Source organism: Ctenopharyngodon idella, chromosome 19 (assembly GCF_019924925.1).
Source record: "Ctenopharyngodon idella isolate HZGC_01 chromosome 19, HZGC01, whole genome shotgun sequence".
Lineage (NCBI taxonomy): Eukaryota > Metazoa > Chordata > Actinopteri > Cypriniformes > Xenocyprididae > Ctenopharyngodon > Ctenopharyngodon idella.
In genome coordinates this window covers 203,797-219,018 of record NC_067238.1, presented here as the reverse complement: position 1 = coordinate 219,018, position 15,222 = coordinate 203,797, and the positions used below count along the sequence as shown (strand labels likewise).

General features: G+C 37.5%; 1 protein-coding gene and 1 long non-coding RNA gene across 2 annotated transcripts in view; one reads left to right on the top strand and one right to left on the bottom strand.

The window, feature by feature from the left end:
- Nucleotides 1-4,035: 4,035 nt before the first annotated feature.
- Nucleotides 4,036-6,502, top strand: LOC127501473 (uncharacterized). Its single transcript, XR_007926613.1, has 3 exons — nt 4,036-4,969; nt 5,559-5,654; nt 5,744-6,502. It is a non-coding gene; the product is annotated as an uncharacterized LOC127501473 (long non-coding RNA).
- Nucleotides 6,503-6,581: 79 nt separating this feature from the next.
- The window catches only part of rims3 (regulating synaptic membrane exocytosis 3), an 80,168-nt gene continuing 71,527 nt past the window's right edge, over nt 6,582-15,222 (bottom strand). The window contains exons 5-7 of the mRNA XM_051873455.1: nt 14,620-14,721; nt 14,374-14,513; nt 6,582-13,293 (exon numbers count right to left, since the gene is read on the bottom strand). Coding sequence (XP_051729415.1) covers nt 13,081-13,293; nt 14,374-14,513; nt 14,620-14,721 — 455 coding nt within the window. The 3' untranslated portion in view covers nt 6,582-13,080. The remainder of the gene's footprint in view (nt 13,294-14,373; nt 14,514-14,619; nt 14,722-15,222) is intronic.

The following is a 15,222-nucleotide window of genomic DNA, read 5'->3' as shown; positions in this document are numbered from 1 at the left end:
TAACACGCATCAGTATGGTTCCCGGTGAATCTTGAATCGGTTGTTGTAACTGACTTAAAATGATGTGTTCAAAGGAATCGATTCGGTTAAATGAATTGAACTACCTAGCACGTTCTCGCTTATTTGGTCCGCCCACAATCTCATTCTGCGTCATGACCCGCCACATGACGACAGCGCCAACCAGGTTAAAATCTAAAGCGGCGTTTCAAATCTTTGTCACATGAGTCAATGGTTTTTTTTTAAAATATTCATGCATTTATTAAATACAATGCTAGTTGTTTTACAAGATGTTTTATTTAAAAGTCTGAATAATTAAGACGTCTCAAAACGTCGAAATTGCAGGAGGAAACAACATTTTGTAAACAAGAACAAACAAAGACGTCTTGTCTGTGATGCATTTCCCACAATATTAGGCTAGTTCAAGAAGTAGCCTAGCCTACAAACATCAAAGAAAACTGTAGTTATTGCGGTTAGTGAATATGGTCGAAATGAAATTTAATTGAGATTTAATCGTTGATTAAAGTGGCCAGATTAGCTACTGTTGTGAATTCATGTTTCAAGACTAAAACCACTGGAATGTTGAGAATTCAAAGTTTTGATCCAGACTGAATCAAACTGGTCTGCTTTTAGCGAGAGAGAAAAAATGATGCTACAAAACTTGTCGTCCTTAGTAATACCTTAATTTGTGTTTTTACCAGAATGGACCCCTTTCTTAGGCTATTTATTCAAATAATATGACCAAAGATTATATAGCTACATTTTAGATTGTTGAACCCATTGGTTTAAAATAGGCCTCGAGGCCTATTAGCCTAATTATTTAATACAAATTTGTAGGCCTATTTATTTGGATGTTATTGGTATATAATTTTTACATTTATTCTCAATGTTCAAACTTGCAGAGCTGTATATGTTACAATATTAAACATCTACAGCTAATAGTAGCCTACTGTGATGCCCGCCCACGTTAACACATCCATCAATTAGCCTATAAAAGAGACATTAATGAGGAATGCCCATCTCAGAGATGCAGAGCGCACGCCAACATGCTGGTCAGAAGAAATACTTTTTTTTTTTTTTTTTTTTAATTTATTTTTTATTAAATGCTTGAAAAAAAAAAAACAGTTACAACAATTGTCATATAACAATAAAACAATACGCCAGAGTCCAACAGCCTTTTAGTCCAGATTAAGTGCCAAGTCCTTAAACACAGCCACTGTTCTCAAAGCTTTCAGGTGGTCAGAAGAAAATACAAGAGATACTCCAAACAGAAAATGACGTCTGATCGCTGGGTCTGATCGCTTATGTCATTCAAAATGCACCTGAGAAAATACAACACTTTAACACTGTGTCAAGAACCCGGTTATACAGTCATGTGAAAAGGTTAGGACATCCTATTGAATTCCATGGTTTTCTGTATCAGGGCATAATAAAAAATCATCTGGTCCTTGGCAGGTCTTAAAATTTGGAAAATAAAACCTCAGATGAATAACAACACATGACATATGACACTGTCATTATTTATTTAACAAAAACTAGTCCAAAATGGAAAACCCATATGTGACAAAGTTAGGACACCCTTACTGTTAACATAGGAATTAAGAGGTTAAGTAATGGTCAGGCACTGCTAATCAAATGCCTTTGATTAACTGATCATCAGTAAGTGTGATCACCTCTATACAAGCTGAAGTTCTGGCAGTTTGAGCATCTGGAGACTTTAGGTGTGTGTTAACACAATGCCAAGGAGGAAGGACATCAGCAATGATTTTAGAGAAGCAATTGTTGCTGCCATCAATCTGAGAAGGGTTGCAAGGCCATTTCCAGTTTGAAGTCCATTTTTCTACGGATAGATTCTGTATTCACAAGTGGAAAACATTCAAGACAGTTGCCAGTCTTCCCAGGAGTGGACTTCCCAGCAAATTCAGCCCAAGATCAGGGGTCCGTTCTTCGTACCTCGCTTAATAAAATATCTGGATTAAATTACTGCGCGTTCCTGTGTTCCTCGAAAAGGGCAGATGTATCGATACTCGAAATCACGATCAGCAATGCAGCGATTGGCTGGCGTCAAGACGGCAAGGTAGTGACATCATATAATTAAAAAAGACACCTGATGAAAAACTCTACAAATTTCTGGACCTTTTATAAGAAAACAGCCAAGCCAAAAACAAAAAAGATGCAATCTAATCCTGTTTACATGAAATAAGCCGGGAGCAGGTTTAAGTTTATGGACCTGTTGCTATGACAGCAAGTCCAGGATGAGCGTCAAAGAACCGAACAAGATCATGCCAAATCGTCATCATTCAAATCCAGCTAACTGAATTAGCGACATACGAAGAATGGGACCCAGAGCTTGCAATGCTCAGAGAAATTGCAGACAACCCTAGAACTACACCTCAGACTCTACAGGCTTCAGTTAACATGTTAAATGATAAAGTTCAAGACAGTACAATTAGAAAAACACAGGACAAGTATGGAATGTTTGGAAGGGTTGCCAGGAGAAAGCCTCTTCTCGCTAAAAAACATGGCAGCATGGCTTAGGTTTGCAAAGTTGCATCTGATTCTGAACAAACAATAAGACTTCTAGAACAATGTCCTTTGGACAGATGAGACCAAAGTGGAGATGTTTGGCCATAATGCACATCACCAATTTTAGTGAAAACCAAACACAGCATATTAGCACAAACACCTCATACCAAAAGTCAAGCATGCTGGTGGAGGGCTGATGATTTTAGGCTTGTTTTGTAGCCATGGGCCCTGGGCACCTCACAGTCATTGAGTTGACCATGAATTCCTCTGTATACCAAAGTATTCTAGAGTCAAATGTGAGACCATCCGTCTGACAGCTAAAGCTTGGCCAAAACTGGGCCATGCAACTTGACAAAGATCTGAAGATCACCAGCAAATCTACAACAGAATGGCTGAAAAAGAAAAGAATCAAGGTGTTGCAATGGCCCAGTCGAAGTCCAGACCTCAACCCGACTGAAATGCTGTGGCGAGAGCTGTGTATTAACAAATACTCACAAACCTCAATAAACTGGAGCAACGTTGTAAAGAAGAGTGGGCCAAATTCCTCCAGAATGATGTGAGAGACTGGTAAAGTCATACAGAAAATGATTACTTCAAGTTATTTCTGATAAAAGTGGATCCACAAGCAATTGAACCATGTCCTAACTTTGTCACCCATGGCTTTTGCATCTTGGCTTTATTTATGTTGAATAAAAGATGACACGGTATGATATATCATGTGTTGTTATTCATCTGAGGTTTTATTTTCCAAATTTTAAGACCTGCCAAGGACCAGATAATTATTTTAATGCCCTGATACAGAAAACCATGGAATTCTAACTTTTTCACATGACTGTATATAGAACCCTATTGGCCTTCAAAAGTTTGGATGCTAGTTGAAGAAACCCCAAAACTATTTGAGGTAAAAGTGTGGTTCCAGCATAAACAAATATAGTTCAGGGCAATATTGCCCAGAAATCTTAGCTTTCCTGTGTGCTAAAAGAAATGTTTTCTTGTTAGCATATAAGCATCTAAACTGCCTCTATTAGAGGTACAGCATATCAGGGCTATATGAAATACATTTACACTCACCTGAATATAAATAAACAGACACGCACATCATGCAGTTTTCTGTTTTACAAGACAGATGTAAAGTATATAAATTTAATAAATATCTTAGGCCTGGTTTCACAGACAGGGCTTACATTAAGCCAAAATTAGACCTTAGTTCAATTAGGGCATTTAAGTAGCTTTTATAAATGAAAAAAAGAGGAAAAATGTTCTACCTAAGAAGATATCTAGTCATATTAAGCAAAGAATAACTATTAATACATAAATTAAGAAAACATTTATTGTATCATCTGTTTATTTGTATAACTTGCAGTTATCATTTAAAGAGGCTGTCAACAAGTCGGTTAAATTGACTCATTACCACTTACCACTTATGAAGTATTTAATTTGCAAATGAATACCACGTGTGAATTTATGTCTCATGACAATAAACATTGGAATGTTGGGAATTCACAGTTTTGAACCAGATTGAATCAGTTGGTTTGATTATGCTACAAAGCAACTTTTGGCCTACATCATTATTTTTCTTTGTAAAAGACCCTGAGTTTCAGAAAGGTGCTATATGTATAAATCTTGGAACGAAAACAGGGCTGTGTGAAAACATAACACTAAACCACTTAAACAATCCCATCATATAACAGCAAGAACTGTAACTGTGAGTAGTTTTTTTTTTTTTTTTTTTTTTTTTTTACATTTATTTAATCTAAAAAAGATTAAGGAGGGTGGGGACGGTTGCAACAAGGGGCAGTTGCAACATGGCTTATTCCTCCAATCAGAAATAAGCTACAGTGATGATATATTGCACATGCTCAGTTAGCCCCTCCTCCTACCTGGAAGAAAGCAGGTACATGTGACCATTCCTTCTGCAAAATGGCCTACCAATACAAACAGTCTCTGAGAAACTGAAGGGAATGTAAAAAGTGTTGCAACTGTCCCCACATAACGTAATTATTTGTATATTTGTTTGGTTATTAAGATTATGTTAGTAAATCTGAGTTAATGTTTGACAAATAGTTCTTGATATTTTCAAACTCTTCATTTCAGGCTTGTGCATGCTACAATATTAATAACATTTGTAGTCAATTGACTGTGGTGGTCCAGGCATGTCCGCCCACAAATAAACACCTCCGTCTATTATGTAAAACAGGCATTAATGAAGAATGCCCATCTACATCTACTATAGCCAACGTGCTTCATATATAGGCCGACAAACTCCACGACAGACACTCATCATCACTAGAGCTCACTTCAGATGTTCTCAGAGATGCAGCGAGAGCGCGCCGACATGCTGGTCAGAAGAAAATACAAGAGATACTCCAAACAGAAAATGACGTACCTGGGTCTGATCGCTTATGTCATTCAAAACGTACCTGAGAAAAGATTAACGTTTCACGAGGTAAGTTGTAACTTATTACCGCAGTGCGCACTTTAAAACGGATCATTTTGGCGCTAAAATCTGATTGGACATATTTTGCGGCGTTGCTTGGCAAGCCTAAAGTAGGCTTGACGCGGAAGAATAGACCTTATTCAGAGCAGCGCCATGACAGATATGAAAGCGAGGCTGTCAGGCACACTTACCATGTTTTCAATGGCATCCACCGTATAAAGCTCTTGGATCACTTATAATTTTCCATAGCTCCTGTTGCCTGGAGTTTTTGTCTACAGAAATTTCTTGGAAAGATATTTTTGCAGTGTTTCATCAGCAGAACAATCCAAAACACATTAAATAACAGCACATCCAGCAGCCTTGCATTCATTTCCGTTAAAAATCAAAGATGGCGCTGCTGTGAATAAGGTCTGTTGTGTCCTGAGTTCATTTTCTGATGAAGTGTAAACATATTGAATATCGTCTTTTATCATATTTCATTTTAAAAGCAGTAAGTCACCTTCCCGAACTGCTTTATTTAAAAAAAGGTAAATCAGAAACATGTATTAGCTACAATGTTTTGATTTGATTTTAATTAACCTTTTTTTCCCCCCATCAGTTAATGAATGCGGTGACGAATTTTGTGGATGGGGATAGAAAAGGCCTTGAGAATAATATCAGAGTCTGTTTATCATCAAACAGCTGTTTTGTAAAGGTAGGTATTTCATCTTCTTCTTCTTATTACTATTAGCCTATTACTACTACTAGATTTTTATTAGAGATATTTACCCTTCAAATTTGCAGGTGCCTATAAATCCAGAGTGCCCAAATGCAAAACGCAACTTTTGGAAAGTGGATGATAGTAAAATCACCCCAAAGATACTGCGACGACACTTTCGTGGTTTGAGTGACGTTTTCCCTAACCTTTATGGAAACATGGAAATTCTCTCTGCAAAGAATGTGATGGAAAACAAGGCAACCTACAAACGCCCTGAGGCAGAGAAGAAGTTTACCAGCCCGTTTTCCATTGAGTCACTTTTGCAGCGAGAAAGCAGCATCTCCGTGAGGCACAGACCTGTAGGCCTACATGATTGTGCAACCAGGAACATTGAAAACAAGTTTCTGGGCCGAGCAAATGGAGACAGTGGTTTGGCGTGCAAGAGGAAGACACAGGACTGGCCCAGTCAAACTGCATATGTCAATTTCAGTGGATCATATTCACACTTTTGTTTTCCTACTTACAGTCCGGGCCAAATTAATAATGGATGCAGTCCCCCTAGTGGACCATCCAAGAGGTTGCACTCAGTTTCTGAACTGTCCTATTGTACAGCACCCGAGAGCTTTAGATATTTCACTTTAAATGCTTTGAGCTGGGCCTACATGTAAAACTGCACTTAAAATACACTTAACTTCCTTAGTGTACATATTCCTATACATCTTACTGATTTACTTTGTATTGCTGAAAATATCTGCCAGCTTCTCCATTGCCAAATAAAATGACAGAGTGTTTTTAAAATGTAGCCTGCAAGTATATGTTGGGAAATATCTGGTGTGGGAGACCTTTTTTTTAGTAGGCCTATATAGTCCTAGATAATATTAAAAGTCAATTATAAAGATTTCCATTCAGACACGAAAAAAGGGATGATTCAAATAAAATTTATTGACCTCCAGCTTCCAGCAGTCCATATGCATGCAGATACAGGCTTCAGTCAAAATGATTTTTTTTCAAAGTTTCTCGTCCTTTTCTTACAAAACTGCGTGCACCTTAAATAATCAATTCTGCAGCGTACAAACCACAAAAATACCAGTTTTACATTATCAAATACTGCACATAGAAAACATTTACAAAGCACAAGTATAAAATTACAGCTTCCCCACAGCTCTTAACCATTCTGTTATTCCTAAACAGCAGTGCACTGTCAGCTCATATAATTTTCTAAAAGTTTTGGGGGCTACCCCGTCTCTGATAAATCTTTGATCGTGCTCTCCCTAAGTGCAAGACTTAAACCAAGTGGGTTAAATATAGGATAAATGTATGGATGCAACTGGGCGTGGATTTCAAAGTAGCTACATTTCTTATGAAAGTTGAAAACCTCTCTCTGCAAAGGTGAGCGTGTCTCAACAGTGTCTTGTACTGTTAACACTGCCATGAATAATATGAATGGCTGATTTATGGCAACAACAAAAGAGCTGCTAACAGCTTTGCTACATGAATGAGAAAACAGACTACAAATGACCATCTTTGCATTTGTGAAATAAATAAATTGCCAATGACAGTCTTTTAAGTCTGACCCAAGAGTACAATAAATTTAAGGTTGTATATATATATATATATATATATATATATATATATATATATATATATAATTCAATGTTTTAGAGACAATCTTTCTTGGCTCTTTGAAAAAAGAAACAAACATGTTACAAAAAATGCAATGCTGTCTTTCTCCATATCATTTTACAAATCTCAAAAGTAAATGACTAAAAACAGACATGCACTGAATGTTATAACTGATATCTGATATCAATCTTATGTTTTCAAAAAGCCGAATACTCAAATCAATTGTGATTGTAAACAGATTGCATTAGATACCAGGGGCCTCATTTATAAACTGAACTTAGAGTGTGCGTACGCTAAAATCCACGCCAATGTTCATATTTATAAAAACAGTCTTTGACCTGGAAAAGTGTTTTAGCACCATTCTCAAGTAAAGGATTTGGTTGTTGACTGGTGCTCTTTTATATGTTAATGACATTACTTATAGGCGGCGCACAATTTCAAGATTATTTGCGATGATTTTATAAATGTAACATCTGGAAGAGAGATGTATGCACCTTTTTAGTGTGTACATTCATTCTCTGAATCACATGTAAGCACATTTGCGAAATGATCGTAAGATCAAATGTAGGATGGTTTCTACACAACATTTTATAAATGAGGCCCCATGTGCTCATGTAAGCCTTTAAACATCAACACAAACCAGGAAATGTGTCATTTACCAAATGAAACAAATAAAACCTGTATTACAATAAGATTATATATGTACATTCAAGTTAGAGATACTTTAGTATAATGATATCGAAGCAAAACACTCAAGGCTTTCAGTAACACATTTAAGCCTTATAATAACATCTCACAAGTAAGGCAATAAACAAGCCTTTACCCAACAGACCACTCTTTAAAATAATTAATTTTACAAAAATAAGATAAATATCACCTCAATAATCCTTGTGTTTGTTAACAAATGAACAAAAAACAGTATTAGGGTTTCATTAAAAGACTTCACAAGAGTTTTAAATGGCCCATATAGTTGTAAAGGGAGATTACATTCCTATTTAAAAATTAAAGCAATCTCTCAACATGTATATCATTTATATACATCATACAGTACCTGACGAAGCAACATCTCATAAAATAAAAGTTCAAAAATCACACATCATTCTCAGTTTTACAATCTATTGTCCATTTCTGAATGCAAATAAGCATGAATACCAAATATACCTGCAACTGTATCGGCTATGATTTTTGGCCCACACAGAATACATCATAACATTTGTATTGATCTGGATTCAGTGTATTAAGATCATTCCCCAGTCAGACTGGTGTCACTTACTTACACTCAAACATAAACTGTGCATGCCAAAAAACAAAAAAACCCTCTTCGGTCTTTGCCATGTATGAACTGAAAAGCATGAAGTGGTCTCGCATATAAAAGCATCAGGTAGCCTGATTCAACACAGAGCGTTTAAACAAACCAGATGCTAGTGACTTTCAGAAGTTACAACATCATACCCAAAGATTTGTATTTACAGATTATCAACACACCACAGAAGCATTTGATAGCTGTATCTGATTACTGTCAGAACAGAACAGATCTGATCATTCTCATTCCATGTTAAAATATCGAAACGCATCCAAACCGCAGAAATCTGGAAGCGGCAAATCTACATTTTTTTTTGTCAATGTTGCATTTGGTTTAGCTATGGATTGCAACAAACTACATCCATCCACTACACCTGAAAAAATAGAGCAGTACAGTACAAATATTCATGCATTCAGACTCTTTTCATTTTGCAAAAATGCAAGATTTTGTAACTACTTCATTGTACAGTAAAGGGACACATATAATCCCATATTCCGATGTACATAAAATCACATAGAAAAAATATCAATATCTAATAGTCATTTCATAGTGTTTACCAAGGACAAACATTCAGCTGCAAATACAATTTGTTTTCAGTACAGTAAAACAATTTCATCTTTAGTTAGTACCTAATTTAATGTACAGACATTTGTCTGTTAGTGGAAAAGAGAAAGGTGCAACACAATCAAACTTGTGCAAATACATAAGAAGCAAGAAATGTATGTGAGAATTAGCAGACACTCATTTTGTATGTTTAAAGGCAAAACCTCTGAGCTTGAAGAACAACAGGCTGGAAAGTAAAATATTCTAAAATGTCAAATCAGTCATGACTGGCATGAATAAAATAGTTTCAACTTGAATGTACTACATTCGCAGTTTTAGATGATAATAAGAAAGAGCAAAGTATTGTAACAAAGTTTCAGATGTTGGAACCTTATTCACTGTTTTTGTTCTTACTATTACACTTTATAACTGCATTGCCCAGAACTAATCTGATCCCCCCCTTTTTTTTTGGTCCAACTTGTACATATGGCCTTACAGAAATAATTAAAATGCAAATATATTTAGTGTGCGTGACATTTGTCATGTGGTTCAGAACTTTTTGTAACCATGTAAAAAATAATACTATTAAATAATAGTAAGATTCATTGTGAAGCAAAAACATCTAAATAAGCAGAGAAAGCATTTTAAATGTCCTTTAAAGACAAACTATGACCAAATGTTTCTCAAGATTTAAAGATAAATCTCTCTACGCAGAGAAAACCATTATTGTGATAAGGAAGGTATGGTAAAGAAGTGTTTTATAGTATCTACATCTTCCCAAATGCACTGAAACATGTGCATGTGAAGTGCATGGATGGAACAGCTAGGAATATTAAAAGCAATTAAGAAAGAAAAATACAATTTTGAAAGTATGGAATGTGAGGCACACTTTCTTATGAACATCCAGGGAAATGGTTCAAATATTTTGCGATGTACATCTTGATCAGGTAGCAGTGACATTGGCAGATAGAAAAGCAACACACAATACTAAAATACTTCAAACGATTCAAAATGATAAATCAGATGAAACGGTTTGCTGATCTCATAGCCTCTCTTTAAAAGCAGATCTATAAGATGCATATGGTGCAAACCATGAAAATCAAACATTTAGAGTTTGTGCGTTCCATCACACATGAGAGTTTGAACAGACTGAGGCCTTGCCCACACTAATACGTTTTCGTTTCTTTTTCTCTCCATTTTGGCCTTCCGTCCACACTGAGACATGTTTTGTCCTGCTTTTTGAAAACGCTTTCCCAAATGAATAATTTTGCTGTTTTCGCGTTGTAGTGTGGTATGTAAAAACGGAGGTATTTGAAAACGATGACGCATGTTTAGCCTACTCCAGTGACGCATATTGAGCCGATAGACATGTATGTTTTATACCGCTATTGTGCCTGTTATGTGCTATTCACTTCCACACTGTTGCTAAAAATATGTTACTTTGCACACTCTTCATATCGCAGTCCTGCAAAGATGACAGAAAATTTACCCGCAATTGCTGTTCTGCGGCAAAACGTGAGAGCAGTTGCATTTTAGACCAAACATATGTGACCCTGGACCACAAAACTAGTCACAAGGATCAATTTTATTTTAAATTGAGACTTATAAGTCATATGAAAGCTGGATAAATAAGCTTTCCATTGATTTATGGTTTGTTAGGATAGGACAATATTTGGCCGAGATACAACTATTTGAAAATCTGGAATCTGATCCAAAAAAAAAAAAAAAAATCAAAATACTGAGAAAATCGCTTTTAAAGTTGTCCAAATAAAGTCCTTAGCAATGCATATCCACTCACAAAAATAAATTTTTGATATATGTAAGGTAGGAAATTTACAAATATCTTCATGGAACATGATCTTTACTTAATATCCTAATGATTTTTGGCATAAAAGAAAAATTGATAATTTTGACCAATACAATGTATCGTTGGCTATTGCTACAAATAAATCCATGCGAATTATGACTTGTTTTGTGGTCCAAGGTCACATATGTTGATTGAGTGCGACCTGAACGCATCAGTGAATGGCGAAATATTTTGCTAAAAAAAACAAAACAATTATGTCTGTATCATCTCAGTGAGCTTTTATGAGGTTTTACGCATGCGCAGTAAGGTGAATTTAGCGAAATTTAGAGAAACTTTTGGAAAAAGCGCTATAGCGTGGACGGAGAGCATTTTGAAACGCCGTTTTCAAATGTATCCAGATTAATGTAGACATAGCCTGAATTATACAAACGTCTTTAATGATTTGGCTAATGATCCATATGGGAACATAGAAATGAATAATGTTCTGGTTCTTATTGATACTGTCACGTATGAATCATAATATATGTGTTACCATGCAGAAGATGCATGGTGACTGAAAAACTGAATGTGATGAACTGGTTCAGAGATCCTACTATATCTAAGGTACCTTCTTCCAATCTGATATATTCAGAAGAACTATGAAAATAAATCTAGATGTGCAGAGGAGGTTGACAGGAGTGGTATGAACACTATTTTACCTACAGTGCTGCTTTCCTTCCACAAGTTTCCGTAACACCAAAGACTGACTGAAGAAGCCATCTAGAGCCACTCAGCTTCATAGTCGAAGCTAAAGAAGACTGCTGATTGGACAGGAATAGTCACAATGGCAATGTTCAAAGACAAAAACAAAAGTGTCCAGGAGTTTACAGAATACCATTTGTTCTGGGCTTCAAAATCCTGTTGAGTGAGCGACTCCATCACCAGTCCTCATATTGATGTGAATGTGGTTTTTGTTCAGCGTGACCTCCTGAGTTTAACAGGAAATGGAAAAGACCTTTAACAGTTCAGATCCATATGCTGGTAGAAAGAAACCCAAAACTACTTGAGGCGGTAAAGTATAATGCGGCTCCAGCTTCCCAGAAATCTTCGCTACTTGCTACAAGAAAAGTTTTCTTGCTTGCCCGTGGACAACGTTCGGCAAATCCCACAATGCAGCAGCTGTGTATGAGGGTTGCTGGTTTAACAGGACAGTTGGTTCTCCTTCAGAGGGTTTGATTCCCTCTGACTATGTCTGCAGCTCGGTGCAGATTGTGTTGCTCAGACAAAAAGTGAGATTAAAACATTAGCAAAATAAATAACCTACCATCTATAAGTCTACATAATTTTAAAGGCAAGCTTAAAATAGCACTTTACATATTTTGCTCAACAAGGGTTGCGAGTTAACGTGCAGAATGCAGTCGATTAATACATAAACACAAATATCGATCTATATATTTATTTATTGAGCTCTCCAAAAAGGAAAAAAAAGAAAAGAATACGCTACTTTATGCGACAGGAATCGTGTGCATTTCTAATAAATAACCTGACCTGTGGAGTAAAGCCCTGCCCTTTAAAAGTTTAATTGTGTATGTAGTCTAGTAAGTTTTTCTAACACGTCTTTGTTTTTTTGCATCTCATCTAAGTCATTGACTCTGCTACATATCCATACTCTATAATATAACACTACAGATAATAAGAATTGCTTTGGTTTTTTAAAAAATAAAACTTCGGGTTTGGCATAGAGAAATGATTGACCTTTGAGGGTCTGGAACTGCTAGTAGAACCCATTCTGCTTCCTGTGTGACATGACGCCAACACAAATGCTACATTGTCAGGAACATTTCTCAGCAGATTTATTAAATGCCCCTATTGATTGACCTGCAAACAATGGATCTGCATGTAACTAGCCATGACCGATTCCGGACGCCCATACAACCGCATGTTGCTGGTTACACCCATATCCATCTGTGAGGGTGTATGTGTTAAATGTGTCATGCCTGATTTGTATCCAACTCTTAATATCTGTATCAGTAAAGAGGAGCGTTCCAGCCCCGGGCGAGTTGGCTGTATGTGTTCATGCTTTTGGGGTCGTGGCGGGGTATATTGAATGAAGATACACACGTAGAGATAGAGAACACAGGCATATTTAGACGGGGACGTAGATGTGTCTAGGTGCACGAGGGGCTGGTGGCGCTCTCGAGTGAGGACTGGGAGAGTCGGCGTGTCAGAGGGCCGATGCTGGGGTCCGCCAGAGAGGAGGTGGGGAAGAGCTTGTACCAGCCACCCACCAATGACGACAGATCGAGATCATCCAGGAGGATCTGAGCCATTCCCATGAAACACTTGCTGTCCATGCGGCCGTAATCACCCCACACGATCACCTGGTCAGGTTAAATGGACACATTTAATATGCAGTGACCCCAAATACGACATTTGCACATGGTGTAGCTCTGGATGCTTAAGAGACACTTAAAAATGTGAATGTCTTAATGTACTTTTTGTCTTAATTGTGAACATTGCATATATATATATATATATATATATATATATATATATATATATACACACACAGATCAGGCATAACATTATGACCACTGACAGGTGAAGTGAATAACACTGATTATCTCTTTATCACGGCACCTGTTAGTAGGTGGATATATTAGGCAGCAAGTGAACATTTTGTCCTCAAAGTTGATGTGTTAGAAGCAGGAAAAATTGGCAAGCAAAAGATATGAGCGAGTTTGACAATGGCCAAATTGTCATGGCTAGACGACTGGGTCAGAGCATCTCCAAAACGGCAGCTCTTGTGGGGTGTTCCCGGTCTGCAGTGGTCAGAATATATCAAAAAGGGTCCAAGGAAGGAACACACGGCACCAGGATGCACTATGGGAAGAATTAAAGCCGGCAGAGGCAGTGTGTGATGCTTTGGGCAATGTTCTGCTGGGAAACCTTGGGTCCTGCCATCCATATGGATGTTACTTTGACACGTACCACCTACCTAAGCATTGTTGCAGACCATGTACACCCCTTTATGGAAACGGTATTCCCTGGTGGCTCTGGCCTCTTTCAGCAGGATAATACGCCCTGCTACAAGCGAAAATGGTTCAGGAATGGTTTGAGGAGCACAACAACGAGTTTGAGGTTTTTGACTTGGCCTCCAAATTCCCCAGATCTCATTCCAATTGAGCATCTGTGCGATGTGCTCAACAAACAAGTCCGATCCATGGAGGCCCCACCTCGCAACTTACAGAACTTAAAGGATCTGCTGCTAACATCTTGGTGCCAGATACCACAGCACACCTTCAGGGGTCTAGTGGAGTCCATGCCTTGATGGGTCAGGGCTGTTTTGGCAGCAAAAGGGGGACCAACACAATTTAAGGAAGGTGGTCATAATGTTATGCCTGATCGGTGTGTGTGTGTATATATATATATATAGCTGGAGTGATTTGGATTTGTAATACCTGTAGCACTTTCCCCTGCGGGCTCTCGTCGAACATCAGGGATTGCTGGAAGGTTGGATCCAGGGTTTTCTTCACCACTTTGGTTTTCTTCTTAGCGAGACACATTCCATTCTCCAGGACATAAACCTTTATATATGTTGCTGATAGAAAAGGAAACATCCAATTATGAAACAGTGTTCTGTGGCCTTACCTAAAAAGTAATGTGGATAAAATGATTCAGCACAGGCATGTTTAATTGTGGGTTACCTGGAATGGTCTTTGAGCCTGGTTTAGGGGTCAGACCTCGGGCCTGCGTGATCTCGACCTCTATCTGACCCCCTCTATCCACCACACCAATGTAAACATCACCTGCACAGAGAAAATCAAACAGCTTATCAAAACCTTTGTTTCTGTGCAGACATACTGCAATGGGATCATTCAACAGCAGGTGGAGACAAAGAACAATATATAACCTCCATTCCTGAGAGTTTCTGCCTTGATATTTGATTTGAAACGGAAATTAGATACATATTATTAAATCTAACTCCAGTCCAGTCAACATGGGCTCCTGCAAAGTTTGACATTTATCAGATCTGCGTTATTTTGCAGACAAATTCATTGACAATCAGTTGAGTGCCACAGATTGCTAAAGGATAGTATATTGCCATACAATTTCTACAGTATATACTATTTATACCATGTTCAGTATGCCAATTTACCTACTATACAACAGCACACAGCATGGAAGACTGTATCCCACATTGCAATATGCTCGACTTAACCTTTCATTTCCAGTGTGATGAATAAAGCTAACGTTTTGCGAAAATAACTCTTGACACATTAATTGATTGGACTGCCAAGCGTCAAGAC